Source organism: Squalius cephalus (genome assembly GCF_949319135.1).
Source record: "Squalius cephalus genome assembly, chromosome: 4".
In the NCBI taxonomy this organism is placed as follows: Eukaryota; Metazoa; Chordata; class Actinopteri; order Cypriniformes; family Leuciscidae; genus Squalius; species Squalius cephalus.
Genome location: NC_137125.1, coordinates 40001541 through 40027011, shown reverse-complemented (window position 1 = coordinate 40027011; position 25471 = coordinate 40001541). Strand labels below are relative to the sequence as shown.

The window sequence follows — 25471 nt, the reverse complement described above, 5'->3', positions numbered from 1 at the left end:
AAATATTATGCAATTTAATATTGATGATAACAAAACTCAAGATATGAACAAATTTGCACTGTTGATATTGGATTGGAATATTGGATTCAATCTTTTTGTCAACTTGTTTTCTTTTAATTAGGACTGGTTTTATATTTCTATCTACATTTATCTGAGAGTAGGTATCACCGTTTTTGATTAAAAAAGCATTATTTTTGAATATTTTTGAATACAAATAAATCTGTAAACATTAGTTCAATATGCCTCTTTGTGGAATAGTGGGATACATTTCAAATGCTTTCTTTCTTTTTTTTCTTTCTTTCTTTCTGCTTTTGTTAATTTATCAACCTATCCTTGTGGAATAATGGAATATTTTTTGTTAACTTCTCAGCTTAAGTGAATTATTATTTAACCTTTACATTATTTGTTGAACTATGGTATTAATAAAAACTACACAATAGTAAGAGCTGAACTGTTGCTTCATTTATCCAGTTTGGAAAAAGTGGTCATTTGGAATTCCACCATGGAAAAAGTGGGCCGGTCTTGGGCCTGAAACTCTCGGGCTGAAAAGTTCCCCCACTCCGGCCCTGTCTTCACCTTCACCAATGTCTTTAATGAGACATTTGTTAGATGAAGTGAACCACTAAAATATTTATCATGATGAATGTGTTTTTTATATGATCAGTGTATTTAAATATGTTGTGTATAGGTCTAAATGGTTTAATTGCATAGTTGAAAAGTATTTGTGGAGCGCTACTGTATATGATTATTTATAGCGGTTCTGTTTAGACCGAATACTTGCGATTACTCAATTGCATTTACAAGAAATATGCAACACTTATTACTCCATAACAGTTTCATGTAGACTTAAAAGTACAAAGTACACTATGTCAGTCATCATGACTTAAATCTTTCCACAATAATTTAAAAATAAAATGTGTTATTCTTTATTTTAATGTCACTAACAAGCCAAGCAATCATGCTTACATAAGTTTTAGTTTTTATTTAAACAGCCAATGAATTATTTGCATAAAAAATATAAAACATTATAAAATCTCTATACTGTCTCTTAATTGTTTTCAAAAGTCAATTGAAAATCTAAGAAAAGTATACTTCTTTCTTGTAGTTTAATAAACTTGGACACCTTTTTTTACTTTCACTCAATTATTAATATTTTTATTTTTTTGCCTAGTTACTTAGACTTTTAATTGAGTAAATAAAAACGTATACAGTATCTGTACTTTAACTTTAGTACAGTTTCTCACTACAAGTACATTTACACCCCTGTTTAATAGAGGTCTGTTTTTGTATGTTGCAAAGTAAGAGTCTGATTACCTTATTTTAATAAAAGCAGACCAAATTCATAGATGTAAAGATAAAGAAAGTTGAACATTAAATATGTTACATTTTATTTTAAATCAAGTATTCTGCCTTTTTGCCATGTTATTATTATGATGTTGTTTGAGTCAGTACTAAAGCATCTATCGTCATCAATCCACACTTGATTTTCTCTTCTGAAAACTGAAATGTAAATTAGGTCTATTTGTAAACTGAAACATAGTCAATAAAGAGTTTGTGTTTATGGCTAGAAATGCGCTTGTACATTTCTTTGTGTGCTTTAACAGTTTGTGTTGTGTGTTATTAGGCGTTTGCTGTAGAGATTTCAGCATCAGTCTGCCAGAGAAGATTGAAGCTCTCAGTGGATCCTGTGTGATCATAAAGTGCACATTTGAGATTGGGGATAAATATGACAAAGACCTCACTGAGAGTGCTGCTATAGGAGTTTGGTTCAAAGATGGAAATAATGTGTTTAACTCTAGAGTTCACAGTTCTAATCACTTTAAAGGGGCAACTGGAAAACTACATGAGAAGAACTGCACTACTATCTTTTATAATGTTAGTTCAAATCATAATGGTAAATATCACTTCAGGATTGAGAGTGGTGATCTGAAATACAGCTACAAACTAAACACCTCCACTGTAAATGTCTTTGGTGAGTGATTTGAGTCCTTTTTATTTAAATGAATGTGTTAAAAATTATGTTAATAATTTAAATGTATTTGTCATGCCATTATTGTCAGTGTACTTAATCTTGTATTCATGTGTATTTCAGAGTCTCCCCCCAAACCCACAGTGAAGCTGAATGAGGATCAGGATCAGGAGGTGTTGGAGGGGAGCTCTGTGAGTCTGCGCTGCTCTGCTGAGACTCTCTGCTCCTCTCCTCCACCAACTCTCACATGGAGCTTCACTCCCAGAATCCCCCTCAGTGAGAGCAGCAGACAACAGGAGCTCCTCATCTCTGATCTGAACTTCACTGCTACTCACCGTCACCACAGAGTCACTTTCACCTGCACTATAACCTACCAGCTACAGGACAAGAACAAAACAGCACAGGACAACATCACATTATATATTCAGTGTAAGTGATTAATTAGCTTTTTGTTTTTTTCATGCAACAGCAGTGAACTGGGGCTGTCAAGTTAAAAAAGACAAAAAATTCACATTAGATATATGGTCACATTTGAGGTGTTTGTTTCTTTGTTTGTTACAATTTTTTTATGTTTGTGAATCATTATTTATTTACTCTTATCCAGAAGTCAAAGAATAACGCAAAGTTATAAGACTTTAAATAGAGTGTACAAGTCCTTATTTTTTTCCTCTTGGAGCTTGTCAGCCCCAGTTCCTATTCACTTTTATCTGGAAAAGTGCAGCCTGGACATTCTGCTTCTTTTTCTCTTACATGGGGGAAAATCAAATGAGTTTGGAATGACTATTTTAATGTCTGTTTAACTTGCTGATTTGCTTTACATTCATTTAAGTTAAAGGTTAAAGGTGTAAGATAAAAGGTCACACCGACTAGCATAGAATAAGCTTCAACTAAAGTGCTAATGAATGTAAAGCATAATTTCACAATTTTCTCCTCATCTCATCTTGTTTCAATGACACACAAAATGCAACATCATTCTGAGTTGCCGTTTGCACAACATAGCATTTCATGCAAGCATATATGGCATTAATTCAAAAGCAATTAAATACCATCTTTGAACAGGTAAAAAGCAATTTCATTATCTAAAACATCTAAAATGAACAAATAAAACCTTTATTAGTACTCCAGTTTCAAGTTAAATCTACTGTAGAACCAGGAACAAATACAAAATGTCAACTGCAAGCCATAAAATTAGTCAGTAAACGTATGGAAGAAAAATTATGTCAAATGTTTTTGAAATAAAAAGCCTGTTGAATTGCACTACTTGAAAAAAAATAGGCCTTACATTAACCATGCTTGCATTTTAATGCATTGTATTTTTAGGGCTTGCATTTTTATGGTCTGAAATTCAGCATGGTTGAATATTTAAGCTGTGAATATTTCAATTAAAAACATTTCAAGCACATTTTCATTATTAAAAATTCAATAATCCATATTCACCTTTCATATTTCACTTCCAAAATATTCAAACTGTTTAAAAATACAACCTATAATATTCAACAGGCAATTTTCGTTCCATTTTATTTCGCTTTGCAAATTCGCTTCCACAAATTCAGTGGTTCAAATTCAACAGTAAATTCAACATTGGCCCTGTCCCAAATGGCACACTCCGGACTTGTGGACTTCCTCAGAGTCCACACTTTGGTGACGTCATGTAGTGCAGACCTATAGGGCCCTTGGTGCGAGTCCACGAGGGCGCATTGAGAGGTATTTTGGGGACAGACTCGATCGGCACGCCGGAAATAACGGTCTGGTTGTTGTTGGACAGGAGAAATCACATTTTTGCGCTCCGATGTCTTATCTGCATGTCAACTACACATCCTAATTTTACAGTTCTATATTTTGATATTGTGCATGCCACCTGGGCATCAAACAATAGATATATCATGCTTATTTAAATGATGTATACAGTTGTACATAATAATAGGCTACATAATGTTCCATTTGAACTAAGATTACAATTTTAAAACATAATTTAAACATATTTTTTCAATTTACAGGTTTCAATATTCATACTATGTTTACATATGACTCAGTAAAGCCCTGACATTCGGTTCTATTTAATGAATCATAATGCGATCGTATTATAAAACGTGCTATTATTATGTTTGAGACATCAACCACTGCTTGATGACCATAATGTTTGTATAAACTGTAGGTAAGGTAAAATGTACATTTAGGTCATAAAAACGGTAATATTTTCTTCTCAGCCATGTCAACAGAATTATCCGTGAGTAAAATCTCCTCCCATCTGTTGTCTGATTGGCCTTTCGCAAGGATTCCTGGGTAGTTGAAGTGCGTGGAGCCTGCTTCTATGCGGGCTTCGCGGAAGACCGCTTCAAGGGCACAAAGGGGGCGCTGCTGAGCACACTTCAGAGCGGTAAAATGCTGAATGGGACAGCCTACGGACTCGTAGACTCAGCGAGCACGCGCAATTCAAGTCCACGAGACCGAAAGTCCGCATGAAGTGCGCCATTTGGGACAGGCCAATTGACATCCAGGAACTGCAGGAAAAGTAGTAGATTACCGAGCATACTCTCCATCTGCTGTTAGTCGACCTCACCAACAGGGGGTGCAAAAGCGCGTGTTGTTGACGAAGACCAGCAACAGTTAGAGCAAAATGTGTTTGAAATGTTTTTAATTGAAATATTCACAGCTTAAATATTCAACCATGTTGAATTTCAGCCCATAAAAATGCAAGCCCTAAAAATACAATGCATTAAAATGCAAGCATGGTTAATGCAATGCCTTTTTTTTTTTTCAAGTGCAATTCAACAGGCTTTTTTATTTCAAAAACATTTGACATTATTTTTCTTCCATATAAACGCCATCTTCAGTGATTGTATGTGAACTGCAATAGAAAAGTTTCTAAGAAAAGGTTCCAGTTTTCCTGCTCAGACTTTTCTTGATCTTTCTCTCTATTAGATGCTCCTCAAATCTCCACTTCCTCGAGCTGTGACAGTGTAACTGTGTATTTCTGTGAGGGTGATGGGAATCCCTCTCCTAAACTGGAGTGGCATCTGTCTGGACGTCCTGTCAGTAACTCTTAAAACACGTTCATCAGTGAATAGCGATTGAACAGCACAGGCTTGAGGAGCTCCATCACTCTACATAAGTCACTCTCACACACATACACTCTGCAGTGTGTCGGTAACAACACTCATGGCACTGCAAGAAAACTGTTTCAACTGAATCTCTTTTCTCAAGAGGCTTCATGTAAATAATATAAATCACCTATCCAGTTAATCTATTTCAATTGTTGATATGGCAATGAATCACCTAACCTTTTCATTGCATTTTATTTAATGATTCAATAGTTATTGAAGTGGTTATTCAGAAGTGTTTGGTTATTTGCTTGATATCAGAACAGTTGTTCTCTGGAATTAAGAGTTTTCATTAACTGTCTTTTGTTGTTTTAATAGGGTTCAACATTTACTCCTTCCTGATTGGTGGTGTTGTTGGGGCAGTTATGGTGATAATATGTGTTACAATGCTGTGAGTATAGACCAAGCGATTGCGTGGAGTGACATCAGACTGATAGTAAGGGTTGTGATGAATGAGGTACAATTATATATTTTTATTTATGTATTATTTCTGTAGATGGATCTGCAGGACACAGAAGGGAGATAAAGCAGGACTCGCTCGGACTGATGGGGTACGTTACAATATATCAAACACACACATGCTGTTAATTCTCGTACATATCAACCTCACAAACATCAAAACACTTTTACATACAGTAACTCTCTCCACCAGTTTCTTGTTACAAGCTTTCCACTGATCATTCATTGTTCATCCATTAGGCTGTTTCACTGGACAATGGTGGAGAGCCTTTTTATATCAATAATGTCATGTCATCTGCTGGAGCCGCCAAACTGGGATCTTCCTAGGGATTTTAGCTCACTAGCTTTAGATATCAACATTTGCACATACAATGGCATGAGAATGTTGAAGATCTTGATAAAGAAGTTTATTGCAGCATAGCAGTGACAAAGTACATGCAGCATTTTGGGTTCAACGGAGTCGGAATGAAGCCTGAACAATACAGGCTCTAACCTTTTATACTGTTTCTACACTAGTCTTCCCTCTCATCATGTAAACAAGGTTTCATTTTAAAAATGTAAATTAAGGACAACAATTGAATTAATAACCTCCCATTCCCACATCACTGATGTTGGTACAAGTGTGATCTCCAAAGGGGTCGGGTGATAGGATTATAGTCAGAAAGACACCACTAACATCAACCACAAAGTGTCACAATGCTTTTGTCTTTTTGTCATGCCTATATCATTTATATTATCATCTGCTATTTTAAAATGCATGTCACTTTGTTTATTATTTTGTTACCTAATTCAATCAATATACACCATACACATATACTGTCCAAAGACTCTGTATGTGCAGTGTAGTGTATTTACAAATATATTCTGCTAAATTATCCTCACATAATTTTTTTGTTGTTTAATGATGAATCCTTTCAAATTTGTTTAAAATATTCTGTCTATTTTTGTTTTGTTTTTGCATTTGTGTGTTTTGAATGCTGTAACATTCTGCAATAATGAAGCATTTTTATAATAGATGATGTAAATCAAAAGTTTATTCTTGCTATTGTAGTCATATTCAGGCATAAGTGTCGAATAGTCTTTATGAACAAGAAAGTCTCATCAACATCATATAAACATTTTTATATTCAGGATTTATATCAGAGGGCATTCATATAGGGGCTATGCAAGATAAAAACCATTAAAAAAAAAAAACTTGCATAATTGTAAAGCTTCAATTTGTAAATGCATTTTTTTTTTGCAAAGTTTTACAGTCTCACATTTATCCGGGATATGATTTCCAAAATAAAAATTTCTGAAAAAATGTAGATTATGAAATTTTCTTTTTAGTCAGCACCAGTAATGACTAAACTCTTTCCTGTTCTGCACTGACACCATCAACCTCCACCTATAACATTACAGACCACAATGATGTGAGTGTTATCGGCATAGATCTCATACTGTAGTTTCATTACTTCCATGTAGCCCACTGCTATCTGAACTCACACATGTAATACAATAAAACTGCACCTTTCTGTTGACACCTGTTTTGCATTATGGTTATAACAGCATTGGCTTTGTTTTCAAAGATAGTTAATGTTTACTTTGCAAATTTAATAGGGTGATAATGTATTTGATCTCTGACCAGGTTCTGCATAAAGAACAAAGAATACACACTTTTAAGGAAGTCACAACAAAAAGTTGGAGCTTCCTAAAATGTATATGGGGGAGACTGGGGAGTGTTGTAACAGTGTGTTTTAACATTGTCAGTTTGACAAGTCAGAAAAGAGCTGTGGTGATGCCATCAATATCATACACTCACATCGCCTTTTTCAGCTCACACGAGAAGTGGCATGTTACTGTGAGCAACACTGTACATTTTATGACCAAAAAACACTGATTTTCAGGAAGGAAAGTTAAAATGTTTTTAATCAAGATTTTTTTTTTTTTTTTTTTTTTGCCTAGCAATCAATGTATTGTAGATACAGTTATTTGACTCTTATAATCTAAAGTAGCTATTTCTGTATGCTTGATGCTTTTAAAAAGCAGACTATTTATCTATTTCGGGTCCTAAGTAGGCGACGACGAGCTCATGAACCACTGTGCTGTGCAACTTGTTTTTACTCTTGTACTCTTTTAAAATGTTTGATTTTAAAACTCTGATATCATGTTTTTATGTGTATAAATTATGTGTGAATATTCCTAATCTGTCTGACTGTGCTATCTCTCTATGGGAATTTATAACAAGTAGGCCTACTTTTGGTGTCTTGTTCATAATATTTATTTAAAAGCAACAGAAATGAGTATCCAGTTTATTAGCAATACCCTGGATGAGGCGATGTCCGCCTTTGATCTCGCAGGTGTCTGATCCACTACCAGAAGAGAGAACTATGAAGGTAATATGATGGCATAAAGAATCACATGCGCAGGGTAAGATTTGTGAAAGTGTACATAAAATTGCAAGTGTAAATTCAATTTGCATGCACAAGAGAAGATTTGTAAAGGTGTAAATCGCCTTTCAAGTGCAAGAAAAAAATATTTGCAGCATTTTACTGTTATTCGTAAGTGTAATTCATGTATTGTGAAGCTGCAGCTTCATGCTAACGCAAAATAAATATGATCTGTATTCTTCTGACTTTCATTTTTTCGTGCTTACACTTTTGCCATGTTTTTTCCGCACAAATACGGCCAAAAGCATTGCAGGCCTGTGAACAGAAATTTGCAAGTGGAAACAACAGAGTCAGGAACTGCAAAACAGATTGATCGTGTAAAACCAACCTTTGTGTATAAAAATAAACTGTTGTAACAGCTTCTGGTTGTAAAACCGCCGAGATTTAAATTCAAGAAGAAATGGGATAAACCCTTCACAGGTGAGAATGTGTTGGTTTGTGTGTCTTTTATGTATTAACTCAATATTACAATAATTTTCTTTGGAACTTTTTAATGTTTTAATTTTACTATGGTAACTTTTTAATGTAAGTGTTAGCTGTCACCTTCATTGTGATAGTTTAGCAAAGAACTTACTCTCGAATGTTCACGGACCAGCTGACTGTTCCAATATGGCGGACGACTTACATAGCGGCCCATAAAAACAACAGCTAATGAGGCATCTATGTATTTATCCTCAGGTGTGCATTACTTTCTAATAATTCAATGGCCCATCGTCCATTATTCCTTACATGGTTCACGGAACAAGCATGAAAAACATTTTTTTTTTAAAACACGTAAATGGTTTAAACTTTTTTCAGTGATAATCTATAGGCCTACAGCTTTTTGGATTTTACTAAATTATCTTTAAAATACACTATCCTGAAAAAGGGACGTTTTGTTCAATGCTATAATAGTATACAATATTACAATTCCTGCAATACTGGAGGCTGCAGTTCCAGGACTGCCATCCTAGGACCGCATTTCTAGGACCCCTTTTTTTTTTCGTGACAATGCCACCTAGCCAATAGGCTACTCCAACAGAGAAAACCTGAATTAAACATAAAACAAACAGATACAAAGACCACACCCATGGAAATGATTACATTTGTATTATCTGTCCACCTTATTTTTAACATAAGAGTGAGCACGGCCATTGTACATTTAAATGTTCAAGAATTTCTGTGTCAGGCATCAGTTATTTTAGCCGTGCAAAAACAGTTCATTATGGTTACTGAAGTTGTAAACTGGTATTTGTTTTCATATTATTTAAATTTTTTAATATACTGATAAACACATTAGTTTGTTGCGCAAACAGTTCGATTACACGCCAGATGAGAATTATCACGCCGGACTTCGGCTATAATGAAAAGGAAGTTTACACTGTACACAAAATAACTTGCTTCCGAATTGAAAAATAAGTTCTTTCTTTCTAGCAAAACTTAATACCAGAATATAGGGCTGCAGGGTTGCAGTTGTGTTAGGGTTAGGAGTTGGTTAGGGCAATAATCAGTTAAATTTAAATAATTAAACAACTAAATCATTCCTGAAAATGTATACAAATACATAATTGAAAATAACTGTGCTCTAAAATAGTATAAATTGCTAGCAGCATACAAACAAACAAAAGCTTGGGTCCTATAGGACTGCGGTCCTGAAACTTGCATAAAAAAAATAAAAAACATTAGGAAGTCAAATTGTGCTAAATAGGTTGAATGAGACATTCAGACATTTTCAAATAAGTAAAAAAATATGCAACAAGTTGATCATATTCTCATACTGCTTGTGAACTTTATAAAATATTTTAGAAAAGCTAATTGTATGCCAATATCATCATTTGCATTAGGCTACATACATCTTGCCGTCATGGAAAGACTGTTCAATGTTTGCATTAGGTTTAATAAGTTAACCATGACCGCACTGTGTTATCTTCCGCAGCTTCCAGTCAGTAGCTTCACAACAGTGAATTTGTTCTCTTTAATACCAATATTCAGTGGATTTCTCAAAGTTTTTATCAGCCTTTTCGGGTAAGTAGTTTAATATCAGTTGATATTTTCAGGTGTGTTGATTCTGAAGTTTCAGATTATTTTATTCTGTATGCAAAATTCAGCAGGCAGACGGTTAGAACTGAGATGACTCTTAATTGAAGAGACGCACTGAGCAGTGTCTATAGGTTCTTATTTTACTGAAGAACTTGTTTGAGTATAGGTACATGTGTGGTTCTGTAACACATTGAACACAAGAGAAATAAACGTATTGATGCACATTGGGACACAGCTGAAATATGTAGTGTGACCGCCCCTTTAGAATGAGGCTGACAAACTATTTAATCTATTCCAGATGATCAGGGCAGATATGTTGGTTTCCTACAAGCTGATGATTGAATCTGGACACCATGGTGGAGACGACCTCCTCCTTGTCTGGCCGCTCATACTCCGCACAAAGGTCTGGTGGTATGGGTATCTTAAGTACCTCATCCATGTATGAAGCAGGTTCCACAAAAACATGCTCAAATATTAGGTCCTGCAGGTCATCTAGGTACTCTGTGCAATAAAACAAAATTTACCCTAACTTTCAGGAAAACTTGCAATAACACTGTTAATTTATATTTCATTTTATAAAATAAAAAAATTAAAGTAACTTACTGAATGTTGGTGGTGTCTTCACTTGTTTGATCGTGCATTGTCCTTTCCTGGCCTTTGGAAAGTTCACTTTGAATAGTGGATGTCCTGTTGATGATGTTGCTTGTGCACGACCAGCATTTTCATTGTAATGAAATGCAGCCAGGTATAGTCTGCAAGTGCACAGACACAATTCAGGAAAATAGCCTATAGTGATGTAAAGTTATTTTAACAGCAGTTCAATTACCTGCAGAACATTCCAAGAAATGGGAACACCACATTTTTTGGGGCAAACCGTAGAATGACACTATGAAATGACTCCAAAGATGAAGTCTGGTGATGTGGACTTAGTTTGGTGATGTCCTTCAAAATCCGCGTGTTTGTCATCACTTTCTCCAGCTTGTAGAATGCCTGAGTTCCTATGAGAAATGATACAAAAATTGCATTAATTGCAACTAATAACTTTAATTTGAGGTTATTTACACTTCAACTAACAATCCCTTTTTTTTTTTTTTTTATGTCGTGTTGCATAAAAATAACATTTGTTTACAGTATCATACCGGCAACAAGCCACTTGTTTCTGTCTCTGCTTCCCTTTAGAGGATGTAGACGAGCAGGAAAGTTTGGATCCTCATGAGTGTGTACGTTTCCTGACATGGTTCAGAATCGATTTCCATTTGGCCACTCTTTCTGGTCCAGTGGTTGAAGATGATGCAGTCCAGTAAATGTGGTTTTTAATGCTTCTCTGCCATTTCCGTCATTTTTCCGTAAGTCTTTCATCTTGGAAATGTTTTCATGTTTCCTCGCAATCCCTGTAAATAAAAATATAGACAAGCATTTTACTGCTGAGAGTAAATACAGTGATGTTCACAGTTTGCCAGTACTAAATATTTGTGATATGCCTATAAACTGTCACAACAATTTCTTAATTTTCATATTATACCCACTAATAAATCTATGTTATTGAATTTGTACGATTTATAATGAATAAAACCTTTTTCGATGTGCCACACATCATAAAACTGGTTGATGTTACAATACACTCCAGAGTAACACCACGAGCTTCCAACAGGGCAAGGCTCCTCTGTAATCCTTCTTTTTCATGTGGTAGCTTCCTCCCACTTCGTTACTCTGAATTAGACAAGTAGGGAATGAAACAACCATCTTAGACAAACCAGAAGTTTTAAACTTCTCAAAATGTATTTTTTTTAAATACTGATATTTCTTCTCTACCACCTGAACCAGCTGTGTGTCCACAACGGTGTTGGTCTGAAGGTCCATCAATGTATAGCTTCCAAACTTTGCAGAGTGGCCTTTGAAAGTAATATTACACCAAGCATTATTACCACAAGTGCATTGAATTCAGTTAGATACCACCTATATAACTACCATGCATGTTATGCTTCATGATCCGGAAAATACCCAAGCATCCATGCATCCTTCTTATTTACAACTATGTACCTGGTGAGTCAGCCCTCATGTCACCTCCAACGATCACCCTTTCCCTTTCACTCAGGCGATCTAGCGTCTCATTTTGCCAGCGCGTCCACTTGTGCACTATAGCTGGCTCAACGTACAATCGGGAATGGCGCCGAAAGGTGTCATACTTGAAAAGTTGCAGATTCATTGTAGAGCATATCTGGTGACACAAAAAGCGGCCAAGATTATGTAGCACATTATTAGTTTTAAATAATACATTTTAACATGGTAAAGTGTTAATAAAAACTTGTTAATGTACTTGATATTTCATTTACCTTTTCGAATTTGTAGAACGAAGCCCCACAAAGATATACTATAGCAGAAACATGGAGGTTCCCAGCTGGAGTACTGCCTAGAACCGGCTGGCTTTTCCATTTGCGTGAATACTGACAGTTTTTGCAGATTTGTTCAACTCGTATAAAATGTTGTATTTTCATAAATTTTCTGGTTTTATGAATGGGACAAGATGCTTGAGCACTAAGAAACAAAAACTCGTATTGGTTAACAAATATTAAATACAAAAGTAACAAAATATAATAATAATAAAAATAATACAATTCTGAACCAGGGGTGTTAAACTCAGTTCCAGAAGGGTCAACAGGCATACTTGATCTTTTGTAATGAGCCTTAGAGAGTTGATTAGCTGCCTCAGGTGTGTTTCATAATGATTAGAGGTAAACTCTGCAGTGCTGTGGCCAACAAGGAACTCAGTTTGACACCCCTGTTCTAAAACAAATGCACAGTTTTGAAACTTACGACATGTCTGCTGTCTCCGTTAAAGTTGTGTCCGTCTCTGCTGGATCAAATGTATAATCTTGCTCTTCAGGTGCTACTACAGATGATGTGTCCATTAGGGTTTCTTCGTCATCCTCTTCCTCCAGTTCCACACGAGGTCTCTTTGATGGCCACTTTATAGGTGTAGAGGTCCTAAATGTTAAACCAGCGGCTGGTGACAAACTGTCAATGTCCGAAAATGTATCTGTCGTCTGGACACCTGTTATATACAAAGTAGTTGTGTGTTACTGTTATGTGACACTTATTGTGTAACAAGACTAGTTATAGGTCCTCTGTATAAGCAGTATCATGTAATACATAAACATACCTGAACATGAAACGTCTTCATTGATAACCGAGTACCAACAGACTTGGTCAGCGGTTTTGCGTCTGTCTGGCAAGCAACATCTCTGGGTAAAATAGAGAGAGGCTACGTTGGATTATTACATCCAGCCACGCAACACCTACAACGCTTGGGAGACATTCTCGTCAGTGCAGCGATGGCGGATGTGATGCCCGGAGAAGAATCTGTGGAAGCAGTTCTCCAGGATCTGGAGCGGCCTGAGGATGGAACATTTCAGACATCAAAAACTGTTTTTGTTTTATTTATTTTTTTATAATATTAATTATCAATGTTAGCGATCACATCAAATTGTTACTTTGGTTTCACTTTATTTTGGTCCCTTTAAGACATTCTATAAATCTACAAGTAACACTGCACCTGCATGTCTACTAACTCTCATTAAGAGTATTAGTAGAGTATTAGTAGACTGTTAGTTATAACAGTTACTTATAGTCAGTAGAGTGTCTATATAAATGAAGGTGTTCTGACTATAACAATAACATTACAATGAACACAAATTTGAAAATCTCACTACAAATAATCCAGAATTTCAGACAAAAGATAATAATCCTACTCTGCTTGTTACACTTCCTCACACCTGAAACTGATCGAGTGAATCTCCTCAGCTTCTCCGATCAAACCATTGATGTTGTACGATAAAACCATTGATGTTGTAACATCTGCTCTAAGCTGGGGCGTTTAGTTGGATCCCGGGCTAGACACTGTCTAATCAGATCCTTGCAGTCTGTACACATTTTAATAAGGAGAGAGCTGGTTAGTCATGACCATGTGACCTGGCATACGTTGGCTCGCTATACGTTGAGCTACAGTATATATAAAAATTCTGACACACTACAACCTTTAACTTTCTGTACCAATCGTTTGCTTTATGTGTGTTTATCAATGTTATCATCATTATTCACTCACATTTGGATAAGTTGGGGTTCTGAAATGTAACTTCGGCTTGTGTGATTTCCATTCTATTAAGAAAAGGAGGACATGTGTTCGACAACATGTACAGCAACACACCGAGGGACCAGACATTTGCTGGGACGGCGTGGAATCGAGGTTCTGTAAAGACTTCAGGTGGGCAGAATTCAGGAACTCCTGTAAGAAAGACATTTGCACATTGTTGAGCTTTTTTTTTTTAAGCATCACCAAATAATTAGTACGTCACTACCTTCAGTTTTCCACACTCCCAAAAATGCTCACCCCTGTATATTTTGCTCTCGTAGCCTTCACTACTAAATAGCTGACCGCAGCCAAAGTCTATTAGCTTGAGATCCATCGTGTCTTTCTTAAACAGGAAATTCTGCGCATGAATGTCATTATGGAAAACACCACGATGGATGCAGTGTTGCACTGCCCGCACAGCCTGTCTCATGACGACCCGTGAGAAACAGTCACTCCAAGGTTGACGAGTGATTGAGTCCAGCAAGCTCTCGCAGGGCTCCGGATACTCCATAACCAGAATGAATGTTGTAGGATGTTCAAACCACTCGTACAGTTGTATGACGAAGGGGCTTATGGGTTCTCGCTTCATCAGCAGCAGCAGCGCCACTTCGGTAACGAGAGGTTCGGGATTCCCAGGCTAGAGAGAAGAAGCAGACAGAAGGTTAGCTGGGTAAAAATCTGAAGAAAACATCATCTTGAAATGTACTATTCTTTGATCTTTTTAGATGCGTTCAAAAGAGCCTTATCAGCTCAAAGTTATTTGGTGTATTTTGTATTTTGGTAAATTTGTGTTCATCGTAATGTTATTGTTATAGTCAGATCACCTTCTTTTTTTTAGCAGTTGATGCTATATAATAATGGTAAATCATTATTTCTCCAACATTATTTTAAACACTATTATCTTGTTTTCCACTAAAAAAATAAGGCTTGTTTTTACAGAATATTAAAATTATTTCCCCCATTATAATATAAATTTCTTGACCAGCGCTGACATTTTTAAAATAAAACAATGGATCTAGGAACAGACACTCAACTGATTTGTTGATCACACTTATACCTAATTTTTCCTATGGGTGTATTAACTACAGTAATCTGCACTTAAACAACTCAATACACATTCAGGTTTTGGCCAACTTACAATATTAAGATAGCGATCGTTGTCAATCTTGAGTATCCGCTTGATGGCAACCTGCACAAAAAAAAAAAAGACCCAGTTTCAATAACAGTAACAGTATTGAAGCACCTGGCCTTGAACTAAGTATTAAACCATCTGTAAATTGTTTTAAATGTGTTTTGATGCATGCAAGAGCAAAATGTTTGTACAATTCAGTAAGATTTACCTTTTTGCCATCAAATGTGCGTGTCCCCAGGAACACACTGCCAAATCCTCCGGATCCAATTAGCTTTTCCAAGTCATAGAGAGACTCAAAGGACTCTGAAAAACAAACAGAAAAATATGAGACAATTATTAGCTTGCTAGACCCTTTGTTTTACTTACAAAATATCAGTGCTGGTCGAGCAACAGTAAATCGGACATGTTAAAAACTTGACTCAGTTATGCATGAAATAGCAAAATCTCTCTCTGTAGACTTTGCACTGCCCAGCCTTATTTCAGTCTCACCTGATGAGCTCTTGTTCAGTGGAGAAGCCTCCACGGCACCGTGAGCAGTTCGGCCAGTTGATGTCTCTGTTGGCTCGACAGGACACAGAAACCCTTCGAGGCTGCCAGACCTAGACAAACCCTGGCATACCTCAGGGAGTGAGCAAGCTAAAGATGACGAGATGTCCGGAGAAGAATCTGTGGAGACAATTCTCCAGGATCTGGAGTGGCCTGAGGATGGAACATTTCAGACATAAAAAACTGTTTTTGTTTTAATTTATTTTTTATAATATTAATTATCAATGTTAGCGATCACATCAAATTGTTACTTTGGTTTCACTTTATTTTGGTCCCTTTAAGACATTCTATAAATCTATAAGTAACACTGCACCTGCATGTCTACTAACTCTCATTAGAGTATTAGTAGACTGGTAAGGGTTAGAATAAGTTGACATGTAGTTGAAAAGTTACTTATAGTCAGTAGAGTGTCTGTTCCTAGATCCATTGTTTTATTTAAAAAATGTCAGCGCTGGTTAAGAAATTGATATTATAATGGGGGAAATAATTTTAATGTTCTGTAAAAACAAGCCTTATTTTGAGTGGAAAACAAGTTATACTTGTTTAAGTAATACTGTTTAAAATAATGTTGGAGAAATAATGATTTACCATTATTTGGCTTGACGCCGGAGTGATCTGGAGCAGGTGGTGATGATGGTTCAGGAATAAAAGGCTCCACAACATTCACAGCACTACTGGAACAGCAGCTGAAAACACCCTTCAAGAGCTTATGGAAACGACCAGGTTTCTTCATACGTTCTGGAGCTTTTTCTGAAATGAAGAAAAAACGAATGAAAACAACTATTAAAACAACCCATCTCTGACCTCAAATTAAGCAATGATATAATGACTTCACTTACATTTTACAATTCAAATCTTAATAGTGCAACAGACCCTCTGCAAACTCTTTATTGTGATGCTCCTCCCAACAGACATTCAGCTGTCTATAAGTAACATTGCACCAACATGTCTACTAACTCTCATTACAGTATTAGTAGACTTGTAGGGTTAGAACAAGTTGACATGTAGTTGAAAAGTTACTTGTTGTCAGTAGAGTGTCTGTTGCTAGATGCATTGTTTTATTTAAAAAATCAGCGCTGGTCGAGAAAATAATATTATAATGGGGGAAATAATTTTAATATTCTGTAAAAAACTATCCTTATTTTGAGTGGAAAACAAGATAATACTGTTTAATGTTGGAGAAATAATGATTTACCATTATTTGGCTTGACTCCAGAGTGATCTGCAGCAGGTGATGATGATGGTTCAGGAATAAAAGGCTCCACAACATTCACAGCACTACTGGAACAGCAGCAGAAAACACCCTTCGTAGCATTCCAGAGCCTGAGGCAAAGACCAGGTCTCTGCTCATGTTCTGGAGCTTTTTCTGAAATGAAGAAAAAACTAATGAAAACAACTATTAGACCAAGTATGATCTCATTTAGAAGCTGACAGCTGGCAGTTTATTGTAAATGTAGAATTAATTATTGGCATAATGAAAAAAATAGTTATAAATAGCTTCAAAGTTTTGTAAAGTTATTAGAAATGTATTTAATTTTACTCTTAATATTACTCTGAGAGTGTGTGTGACAGTGATTTATGTGCATACATGTCAGTCACTCTTTTTTATAGTCTATGGTCCGTCAGCGCGGCATCGCTCGTCAAGTTCGTAGAGAGCTTATTCAGTCCATTTTAAATTCTGATTTTGTCCGCCTCTCAAATGGGCTCAACCAGTGGTTCTCAACCAGTGGTTCTCAACCGGTGGGGCCCCCACAGGATGGGGAATTATTTTATTTTTTTTATTAATAAAAAAAAATATATATCAATAAACTACTGTCATCAAAAGTTATCGTTTTGTATATACATAACTCCTGAATAAAAATTTAAATGTGTTTGAAGTGATTTAAAAAAAAAAATCAACGAATTTGATTGGTTTGTCATTAGTGAGCGCGCAGGTTTTATTAAGCGAGTCAATGAGTCGTTCATGCAAACGATTCATTCAAACGGCCGATTCATCAAAAATGAGACAGATGTTTGTGAATGGGTCAATTGAATCTTTGACTCAACCGATTCGTTCAAAAACTGAATCATTCAAAACACGATTGAGTGTTGCTGTGAGACGCGCTATGTTGTGGTCTTTGTTTGGATTCATCGGGAACTATTTTCACTGCTAAAATAAACCAAAACAGTCAATATTTCTTCTAAAATGTAAGTGACTTAATATTAACTTGCTTGTTTATTGAACTGTCATATGAAATCAGTGTCACATTTTCATTCGTGATGGTTAATTAAAGGTATAGTGGAGGATATTTCCGAATATTAGATAAGACCCTCCCTCTCCACTTTTTGAATAAGTTTGATTGATTTAACAGAATGATTGACAATTAGGAGGACCAATAGTATAGGTGATCCACCCGGGAAGTAAAAAATCCTCCACTATACCTTTAAGTGATCGGTCGTGTGATGTTGCTGAACTGTATCAAATGTTATAAATATAAAAACACCCCATTTAGAAATTTAACCGCAGTATGTTAATTGAGTTTGTGTGTGTTACCCTCATAGACTCGGCGCTCATTTGATTGATTTCTCCTCGAGAGGCTGCGCGAGCCTCAAAAGTTTAGCAGTAAGGTCCGTGCACACTGACCGAGTCCGAAACTGTCGTATTCGTTTTTTCATATTCGTCATTTGGTGGCTTTCAATTGTCAAAAACACCCGCCTATCCCCCCTATAAATGTGTGATAAAGTGTAGGCTACACAAATTTGTGTTCGCTTCAGGTTTGTTAATCAGATTCTGCAGGGACGTCGTTAGGCCTATTTTAGGGGGGCTGAAGCTATCCCAAAATGTTCCTAAGCCCCCCTAAATGATAATAAGAACAACAATAACAATTCGATTTATCAATAACCGTATCCTCATTCATATTTATACGCAACAAATGATATATATCCAGCTACAAAAAATAGCCGAAAAGTCGGAAGTTGGACAGAAGTACAACATCACCGTGAGACACACGCAATTGACACTTTTCACACGCCACACATCCATTTTCTCACGCACAGAAAAATCGCGAAGCAAAGAGGACACGGAGACCGACAGACTAGACAGAGCAGGTTACGTATGATATAAAAGAATCTCAATTCTCAGATTCTGTCAATTTTATTACGAAATTCAAAAAATAAATACCGTTTTGGCGTTTGTAAATGTTACGTGACAGATCCCTAGCGTGAACCGATCATCTCGCTAATAGTAAAAAAACACGAACACTGAAAGATACAGTAGTAGGCTACAACTTACCGAAATGTATATTCCTCATACATAATATCGATCAATCAGTGTTTTTTATCAGCGTGAAGAGGTCAATAACATAGCTGGAGAACAATTATGTCACATTTACCTCAGGAAAGCCATTTAATGAACATAATATAGGCTATAGCACGTAGTTGGCAAGAAAAAAGAACTATAGAGAGTATTTTGCTATATATGTGTTCTATATTACATATTTATTATATTTTTACTTATATCATTAAATAAATTTGTTATTATAATAAAAAAACGCATTAGCCTATATTTAATTTGAGTTATTTTTAACCTTAAATAATACTACCAGCTGATAGGGCTGTCTGTATGTTCACAGCATTAGGTTAGTTGTTTTTTTTCTTGAGAAAAATTAATGCCTATCTTGAGTACCTAATATTTATCCAAATGAGTCAATATTAAATCAAATCACAATAATTGAATTGAATTGAAATAATAAAAAAGCGTAGCTTACCAGAAATTGTACCATGCACCATAAAATACTAAAGCCTGAAATGGGCACTTTTTGTGACAGCAACCCTATCATTTTTGATCAAAGATGTGGCTTAACTTCAGAATTTGAACTAAAATAAGTATTCTTATGATTGCTCTGAACATTTCTGACTAAGTTCAACAAACATTAAATTACTTATTCATAAACTTAAAAATTATTAAAAAAATAATTCATAAAAATGTAGGTGTGACGGGGTTGGGACTAGGGTAACAGGGTTGAAGATGCTAACGGGGTTGAAGAGACAAATACAGCTAATACATAGTTGTTTTTTACTCAAATTCACTGTAAGATTTTCTATAAACGCAAGTTACAAATACCCTGGGGGCTAAGCCCCCCCCTGTCTTCCAATCCTAGTGACGTCCCTGAGATTCTGTAATCTTCACGACTCGACGCTTCAGTTTACGGTCAAGAGACAGAGCAAGATGAGGAGACTGAGAGAAAAAGAAAGGGTGATGGAGATGGAGATGAGGAGAGAGCAGGTATTGAAAACTAATCTACTGCCCACTGACATGGTTTTAAAGCTATTTCTTATCCTTTTTTAGGCCTTCAAACGTCTTAAAATGCACATATCAGAAAAAAATTTGAACCTCATAACAACCTCAAATTTAGGACGTCTTTGATGATAAAGCCTTGTCTACGGCCCTGTATTAGGCATAAGATCAATGCTGAATGTGTAGCCTACATATTGTGAATTAATTTAATAAAGTTTATTACCTAGATTTCCTAGTAGCTTTCAGTAAATGAATGCGTCTAAGAAAAATATTCATAAATTCAACCTATCAGTTGACCTGTTTACACTGACAGACTGCCCATTGTTTTTAAAGCTCTTGTTATCCTTTTTTTTTTTTTTTGGCCTTCAAAACACCTTAAAATGCACATAATAGATCAGAGAAATCAAAATTAATAAAAAAGCTATAGGACATGACACATCTTAATATATTTTGAAGCCACTAGATGGCGCTCTTCTCAATTGAATTTTTTTTTTTTTAGGCCTGCACTCTATTTTGATGTGAAATGTTGCATAAAAAAAAAAAAAAAAAAAAAAAATATTAATTCTAATGGAAAAAATAGCTCATAAAAATTACATAATTAATGCAAAGTATCATAAAAAACTCTAAATAATAATCAGAAAATATTATAGAACAAAAATATATTTGATTGGTTATCCTGGGAAAAAATAAAGCTAAATTTTAAGGCTTCGTCCGTTTTATGAAGAAGCCCTGAGGGTTAAATTTGAAAACTCCAAAAAGCAACGAAATTGTCAGACATCCATTAGTGCATGTTCACAGAGGAAAACAACTGAAATACAGCGCTGATTGTTCTCTCGAACGATACTCGACGACAACGACGGAATCCAAGGCTGTGGGCTTTGTACCAAAGTAATGGGTGTATTAAATTGTATGAAATAATCCCGAAAAAAAAGCACAAACACTGCAGCGTAAGCAAGTTCAGCAGCAACATTTGCTGAGGTGAAGTGACGGCTAGTAATAACAGCAGACAAACGGAAACGGCTAGCATTGACATCAGCGACACCCCACCTGTCACTCAAGTGGCCACACCCTTAAATGCAGATATGTAAATATTAATCAACTAAACGGATGAGTTATAAAAAAATTCACCCCCTCACAGTTGTTATGAAGGGCAAAATTAGCTGTATAGACCAAAGCCACATAGAGATCCAAGCTGTAAACATTTTATTTTCTGCTGTAAAGTTGGTAATTTTAACATGGGGGAGATACAGATTTGACTCACTTCTGCAGCCAGCCCAAGCGGCCAGTTAATGAATTGCAGTTTAACTCACTTCCGTGTTGGTTTCAAGAGAGAGAAGGGGAGGTTGCCGCTTGGTATAAATTCAATAAATATTATTCCTGTCTATAGAAATCTGATGTAAACCTATGAGAATCTATCAATATTTCTCCAAATCTGCAATTTCTTTTGAGCTAAAAGCCCTGAGGGACGTTGTTTTGTCAAGCGCTGTCATGACAACAGCACAGTTTTTTTCTGAATGGGAGAGGATGACGCGAATAATTCATATTAAAGGTATCGACGCATTTTTTTCATTTCATAACTCCTGAAACAAATTAAGACATAACTGCCACTATAAGTTTCTCAGAATACAATAGTTGTCAAATACTCAAACTTGGGTCTTATATCTTTTTAATGATGTATAGTTTGTCAAGGTATAACATTAAATCATTAAATAAAAAATAAAAAAACGCTTCAGTGCGTAACGTTACTTCTGTACTTTTACTCAAGTAAAAATCAGTCTTTTCAACTTTTACTTGTAACTGAGTAATATTTGACCAGTAGTATCTGTAACTTACTTTCACTCAAGTAAGGAAATTGTGTAACTTACTTTGTCCATCTCTGGGCAGCGGATCCTGATCTCGGTCATCCGAAACGGGTCTCCAAACCTCCTGACCAGCCGCAGCTCTCCTGGATCTGGAGTGCTCTTCTTAGGATGGAATATTTCACATATCACATAGTTTAATAATAATAATCAATGTCTGTGGTCAATTACAGATTTTTACTTAAGTTAAGTTACTCAAATTCAATTCAAGTTTATTTCACATGCAACGAATGAATCAAATAAATTGGATCAGTCAGTCATGGTACAACATCACACCACAAAACATAGCAAATGAAAAATTAAAGCACTCACTTCCTCTTTCACCCATCATGTGCTTGCGAGCCATCGACCTCCTCCTCCAAACTACAATAAAATCAATACAAAATACAACAAAATACAATACAAAAGACAAATCTCCTCGGAAATACTCCCCTGAAAAAAATATCAAAAATTATATGACAGAAATTGTATGGCGCTTTCAAAAATGTAACTCTATAAAAAGGATATATCCTCCGATGTCCTTCTAGAATAAAAGTCTCCTCTCAGAAATCCAGAAAACAGCTTAAAAGTCTCAAGTATCGCACAGAAATTCTCTGCAAAAGTCTGTTACTTCGCCTCGTCTCTCAACAGACAGAGAGCTCGGGGAGTGCAGATCGATACATGCAGATTGCAGAATTCATAAGACGCGTCACTATAGCAACTAAAATTCGAATCATAGCATGATGCAGGCCCATACTAGCGATCGGTTCAAGTGTAAATATTGGCAGAATTCATAAAACGCGTCGCTAACTATGGAAGTGTTTTCCTAACATAATTAAAATTAAAATGCTTAAAAAGATCAAATAATAAATCAAAGTCTCAAAACAACTGTTCATATGATAAATCAAATGGTCAAAATATTAAATAATAAATCAAACTCTCAAAATGGCTGCACAAATTATAAATCAAATGCTCAAATGCAATTTCATTTCCTCATTCCTTTATTAGAATAGTTCAGACTTTTTACAAAAATATTAACAGCAATGTATATTTGGTGAATTTTTTGAACTTTGCAAATATTATGCAATTTAATATTGATGATAACAAAACTCAAGATATGAAAAAATTTGATATTGGATTGGAATATTGGATTCAATCTTTTTGTCAACTTGTTTTCTTTTAATTAGGACTGGTTTTATATTTCTATCTACATTTATCTGAGAGTAGGTATCACCGTTTTTGATTAAAAAAGCATTATTTTTGAATATTTTTGAATACAAATAAATCTGTAAACATTAGTTCAATATGCCTCTTTGTGGAATAGTGGGATACATTTCAAATGCTTTTTTCTCTTTTTTTCTTTCTGCTTTTGTTAATTTATCAACCTATCCTTGTGGAATAATGGAATATTTTTTGTTAACTTCTCAGCTTAAGTGAATTATTATTTAACCTTTACATTATTTGTTGAACTATAAAAACTACACAATAGTAAGAGCTGAACTGTTGCTTCGTTTATCCAGTTTGGAAAAAGTGGTAATTTGGAATTCCACCATGGAAAAAGTGGGCCGGTCTTGGGCCTGAAACTCTCGGGCTGAAAAGTTCCCCCACTGCGGCCCTGTCTTCACCTTCACCAATGTCTTTAATGAGACATTTGTTAGATGAAGTGAACCACTAAAATATTTATCATGATGAATGTGTTTTTTATATGATCAGTGTATTTTAATCTGTTGTGTATAGGTCTAAATGGTTTAATTGCATAGTTGAAAAGTATTTGTGGAGCGCTACTGTATATGATTATTTATAGCGGTTCTGTTTAGACCGAATACTTGTGATTACTCAATTGCATTTACAAGAAATATGCAACACTTACTCCATTACAGTTTCATGTAGACTTAAAAGTACAAAGTACACTATGTCAGTCATCATGACTTAAATCTTTCCACAATAATTTAAAAATAAAATTTGTTATTCTTTATTTTATGTCACTAACAAGCCAATCAATCATGCATACATAAGTTTTAGTTTTTATTTAAACAGCCAATTAATTATTTGCATCAAAAATATAAAACATTATAAAATCTCTATACTGTCTCTTAATTGTTTTCAAAAGTCAATTGAAAATCTAAGAAAAGTATACTTCTTTCTTGTAGTTTAATAAACTTGTTTTATTGTTTTATTTAAGTAACTTTTTGCCTAGTTACTTAGACTTTTAATTGAGTAAATAAAAATGTATACAGTATCTGTACTTTAACTTTAGTACAGTTTCTCACTACAAGTACATTTACACCCCTGTTTAATAGAGGTCTGTTTTTGTATGTTGCAAAGTAAGAGTCTGATTACCTTATTTTAATAAAAGCAAACCAAATTCATAGATGTAAAGATAAAGAAAGTTGAACATTAAATATGTTACATTTTATTTTAAATCAAGTATTCTGCCTTTTTGCCATGTTATTATTATGATGTTGTTTGAGTCAGTACTAAAGCATCTATCGTCATCAATCCACACTTGATTTTCTCCTCTGAAAACTGAAATGTAAATTAGGTCTATTTGTAAACTGAAACATAGTCAATAAAGAGTTTGTGTTTATGGCTAGAAATGCGCTTGTACATTTCTTTGTGTGCTTTAACAGTTTGTGCTGTGTGTGTTGTAGGTGTTTGCTGTAGAGATTTCAGCATCAGTCTGCCAGAGAAGATTGAAGCTCTCAGTGGATCCTGTGTGATCATAAAGTGCACATTTGAGATTGGGGATAAATATGACAAAGACTTCACTGAGAGTGCTGCTATAGGAGTTTGGTTCAAAGATGGAAATAATGTGTTTAACTCTAGAGTTCACAGTTCTAATCACTTTAAAGGGGCAACTGGAAAACTACATGAGAAGAACTGCACTACTATCTTTTATAATGTTAGTTCAAATCATAATGGTAAATATCACTTCAGGATTGAGAGTGGTGATCTGAAATACAGCTACAAATTAAACACCTCCACTGTAAATGTCTTTGGTGAGTGATTTGAGTCCTTTTTATTTAAATGAATGTGTTAAAAAATAATATTTTAAATGTATTTGTCATGCCATTATTGTCAGTGTACTTAATCTTGTATTTGTGTGTATTTCAGAGTCTCCCCCCAAACCCACAGTGAAGCTGAATGAGGATCAGGATCAGGAGGTGTTGGAGGGGAGCTCTGTGAGTCTGCGCTGCTCTGCTGAGACTCTCTGCTCCTCTCCTCCACCAACTCTCACATGGAGCTTCACTCCCAGAATCCCCCTCAGTGAGAGCAGCAGACAACAGGAGCTCCTCATCTCTGATCTGAACTTCACTGCTACTCACCGTCACCACAGAGTCACTTTCACCTGCACTATAACCTACCAGCTACAGGACAAGAACAAAACAGCACAGGACAACATCACATTACATGTTCAGTGTAAGTGATGCTTTGTATCAGTTTTGACTTGGTAATTATATTATTTTAAATTGTATTGTATTCCATCATTAACTTTCTATGGAACACAAAAAAGTTATTTAGCAGAATGCCCTGGCTGTTTTTTTCATACATCAGCAGTGAACTGGGGCAAAA

The 25471-nt window shown here is 35.4% G+C and overlaps 4 protein-coding genes and 1 long non-coding RNA gene across 5 annotated transcripts in view; 2 read left to right on the top strand and 3 right to left on the bottom strand.

Moving 5' to 3' along the window:
* The window catches only part of LOC307157697 (B-cell receptor CD22-like), a gene marked incomplete at both ends in the record, with an annotated part of 97191 nt that overhangs the window by 45949 nt on the left and 25771 nt on the right, over nucleotides 1-25471 (top strand). The window lies entirely within an intron of this gene.
* Nucleotides 4255-6826, top strand: LOC307156612. The gene is made up of 4 exons (XR_013820750.1): nucleotides 4255-5182; nucleotides 5389-5461; nucleotides 5567-5621; nucleotides 5770-6826. It is a non-coding gene; the product is annotated as an uncharacterized lncRNA (long non-coding RNA).
* On the bottom strand, nucleotides 10267-11592 carry LOC307157023 (uncharacterized protein; the record flags this gene model as incomplete). The annotated part of the gene is made up of 5 exons (XM_079868768.1): nucleotides 11551-11592; nucleotides 11117-11368; nucleotides 10804-10975; nucleotides 10581-10729; nucleotides 10267-10478 (listed from the first exon to the last, which is right to left on the bottom strand). Exons 2-5 carry the CDS (start codon nucleotides 11211-11213, stop codon nucleotides 10267-10269), a joined length of 630 nt encoding a protein of 209 aa, XP_079724894.1. The 5' UTR covers nucleotides 11214-11368; nucleotides 11551-11592.
* LOC307157020 (uncharacterized protein) lies at nucleotides 11589-13228 on the bottom strand (the record flags this gene model as incomplete). Its single annotated transcript, XM_079868761.1, has 6 exons — nucleotides 13138-13228; nucleotides 12792-13029; nucleotides 12311-12512; nucleotides 12018-12195; nucleotides 11793-11869; nucleotides 11589-11687 (listed from the first exon to the last, which is right to left on the bottom strand). The coding sequence occupies exons 2-6, from the start codon at nucleotides 12884-12886 to the stop codon at nucleotides 11589-11591; spliced, it is 651 nt and encodes a 216-aa protein (XP_079724887.1). The 5' UTR covers nucleotides 12887-13029; nucleotides 13138-13228.
* LOC307157017 (serine/threonine-protein kinase pim-2-like) lies at nucleotides 13295-22313 on the bottom strand. The gene is made up of 11 exons (XM_079868750.1): nucleotides 22232-22313; nucleotides 21926-22024; nucleotides 16980-17150; nucleotides 16373-16534; nucleotides 15728-15937; nucleotides 15447-15541; nucleotides 15245-15295; nucleotides 14365-14743; nucleotides 14080-14259; nucleotides 13751-13897; nucleotides 13295-13370 (listed from the first exon to the last, which is right to left on the bottom strand). The coding sequence occupies exons 1-10, from the start codon at nucleotides 22263-22265 to the stop codon at nucleotides 13788-13790; spliced, it is 1491 nt and encodes a 496-aa protein (XP_079724876.1). The 5' UTR covers nucleotides 22266-22313; the 3' UTR covers nucleotides 13295-13370; nucleotides 13751-13787.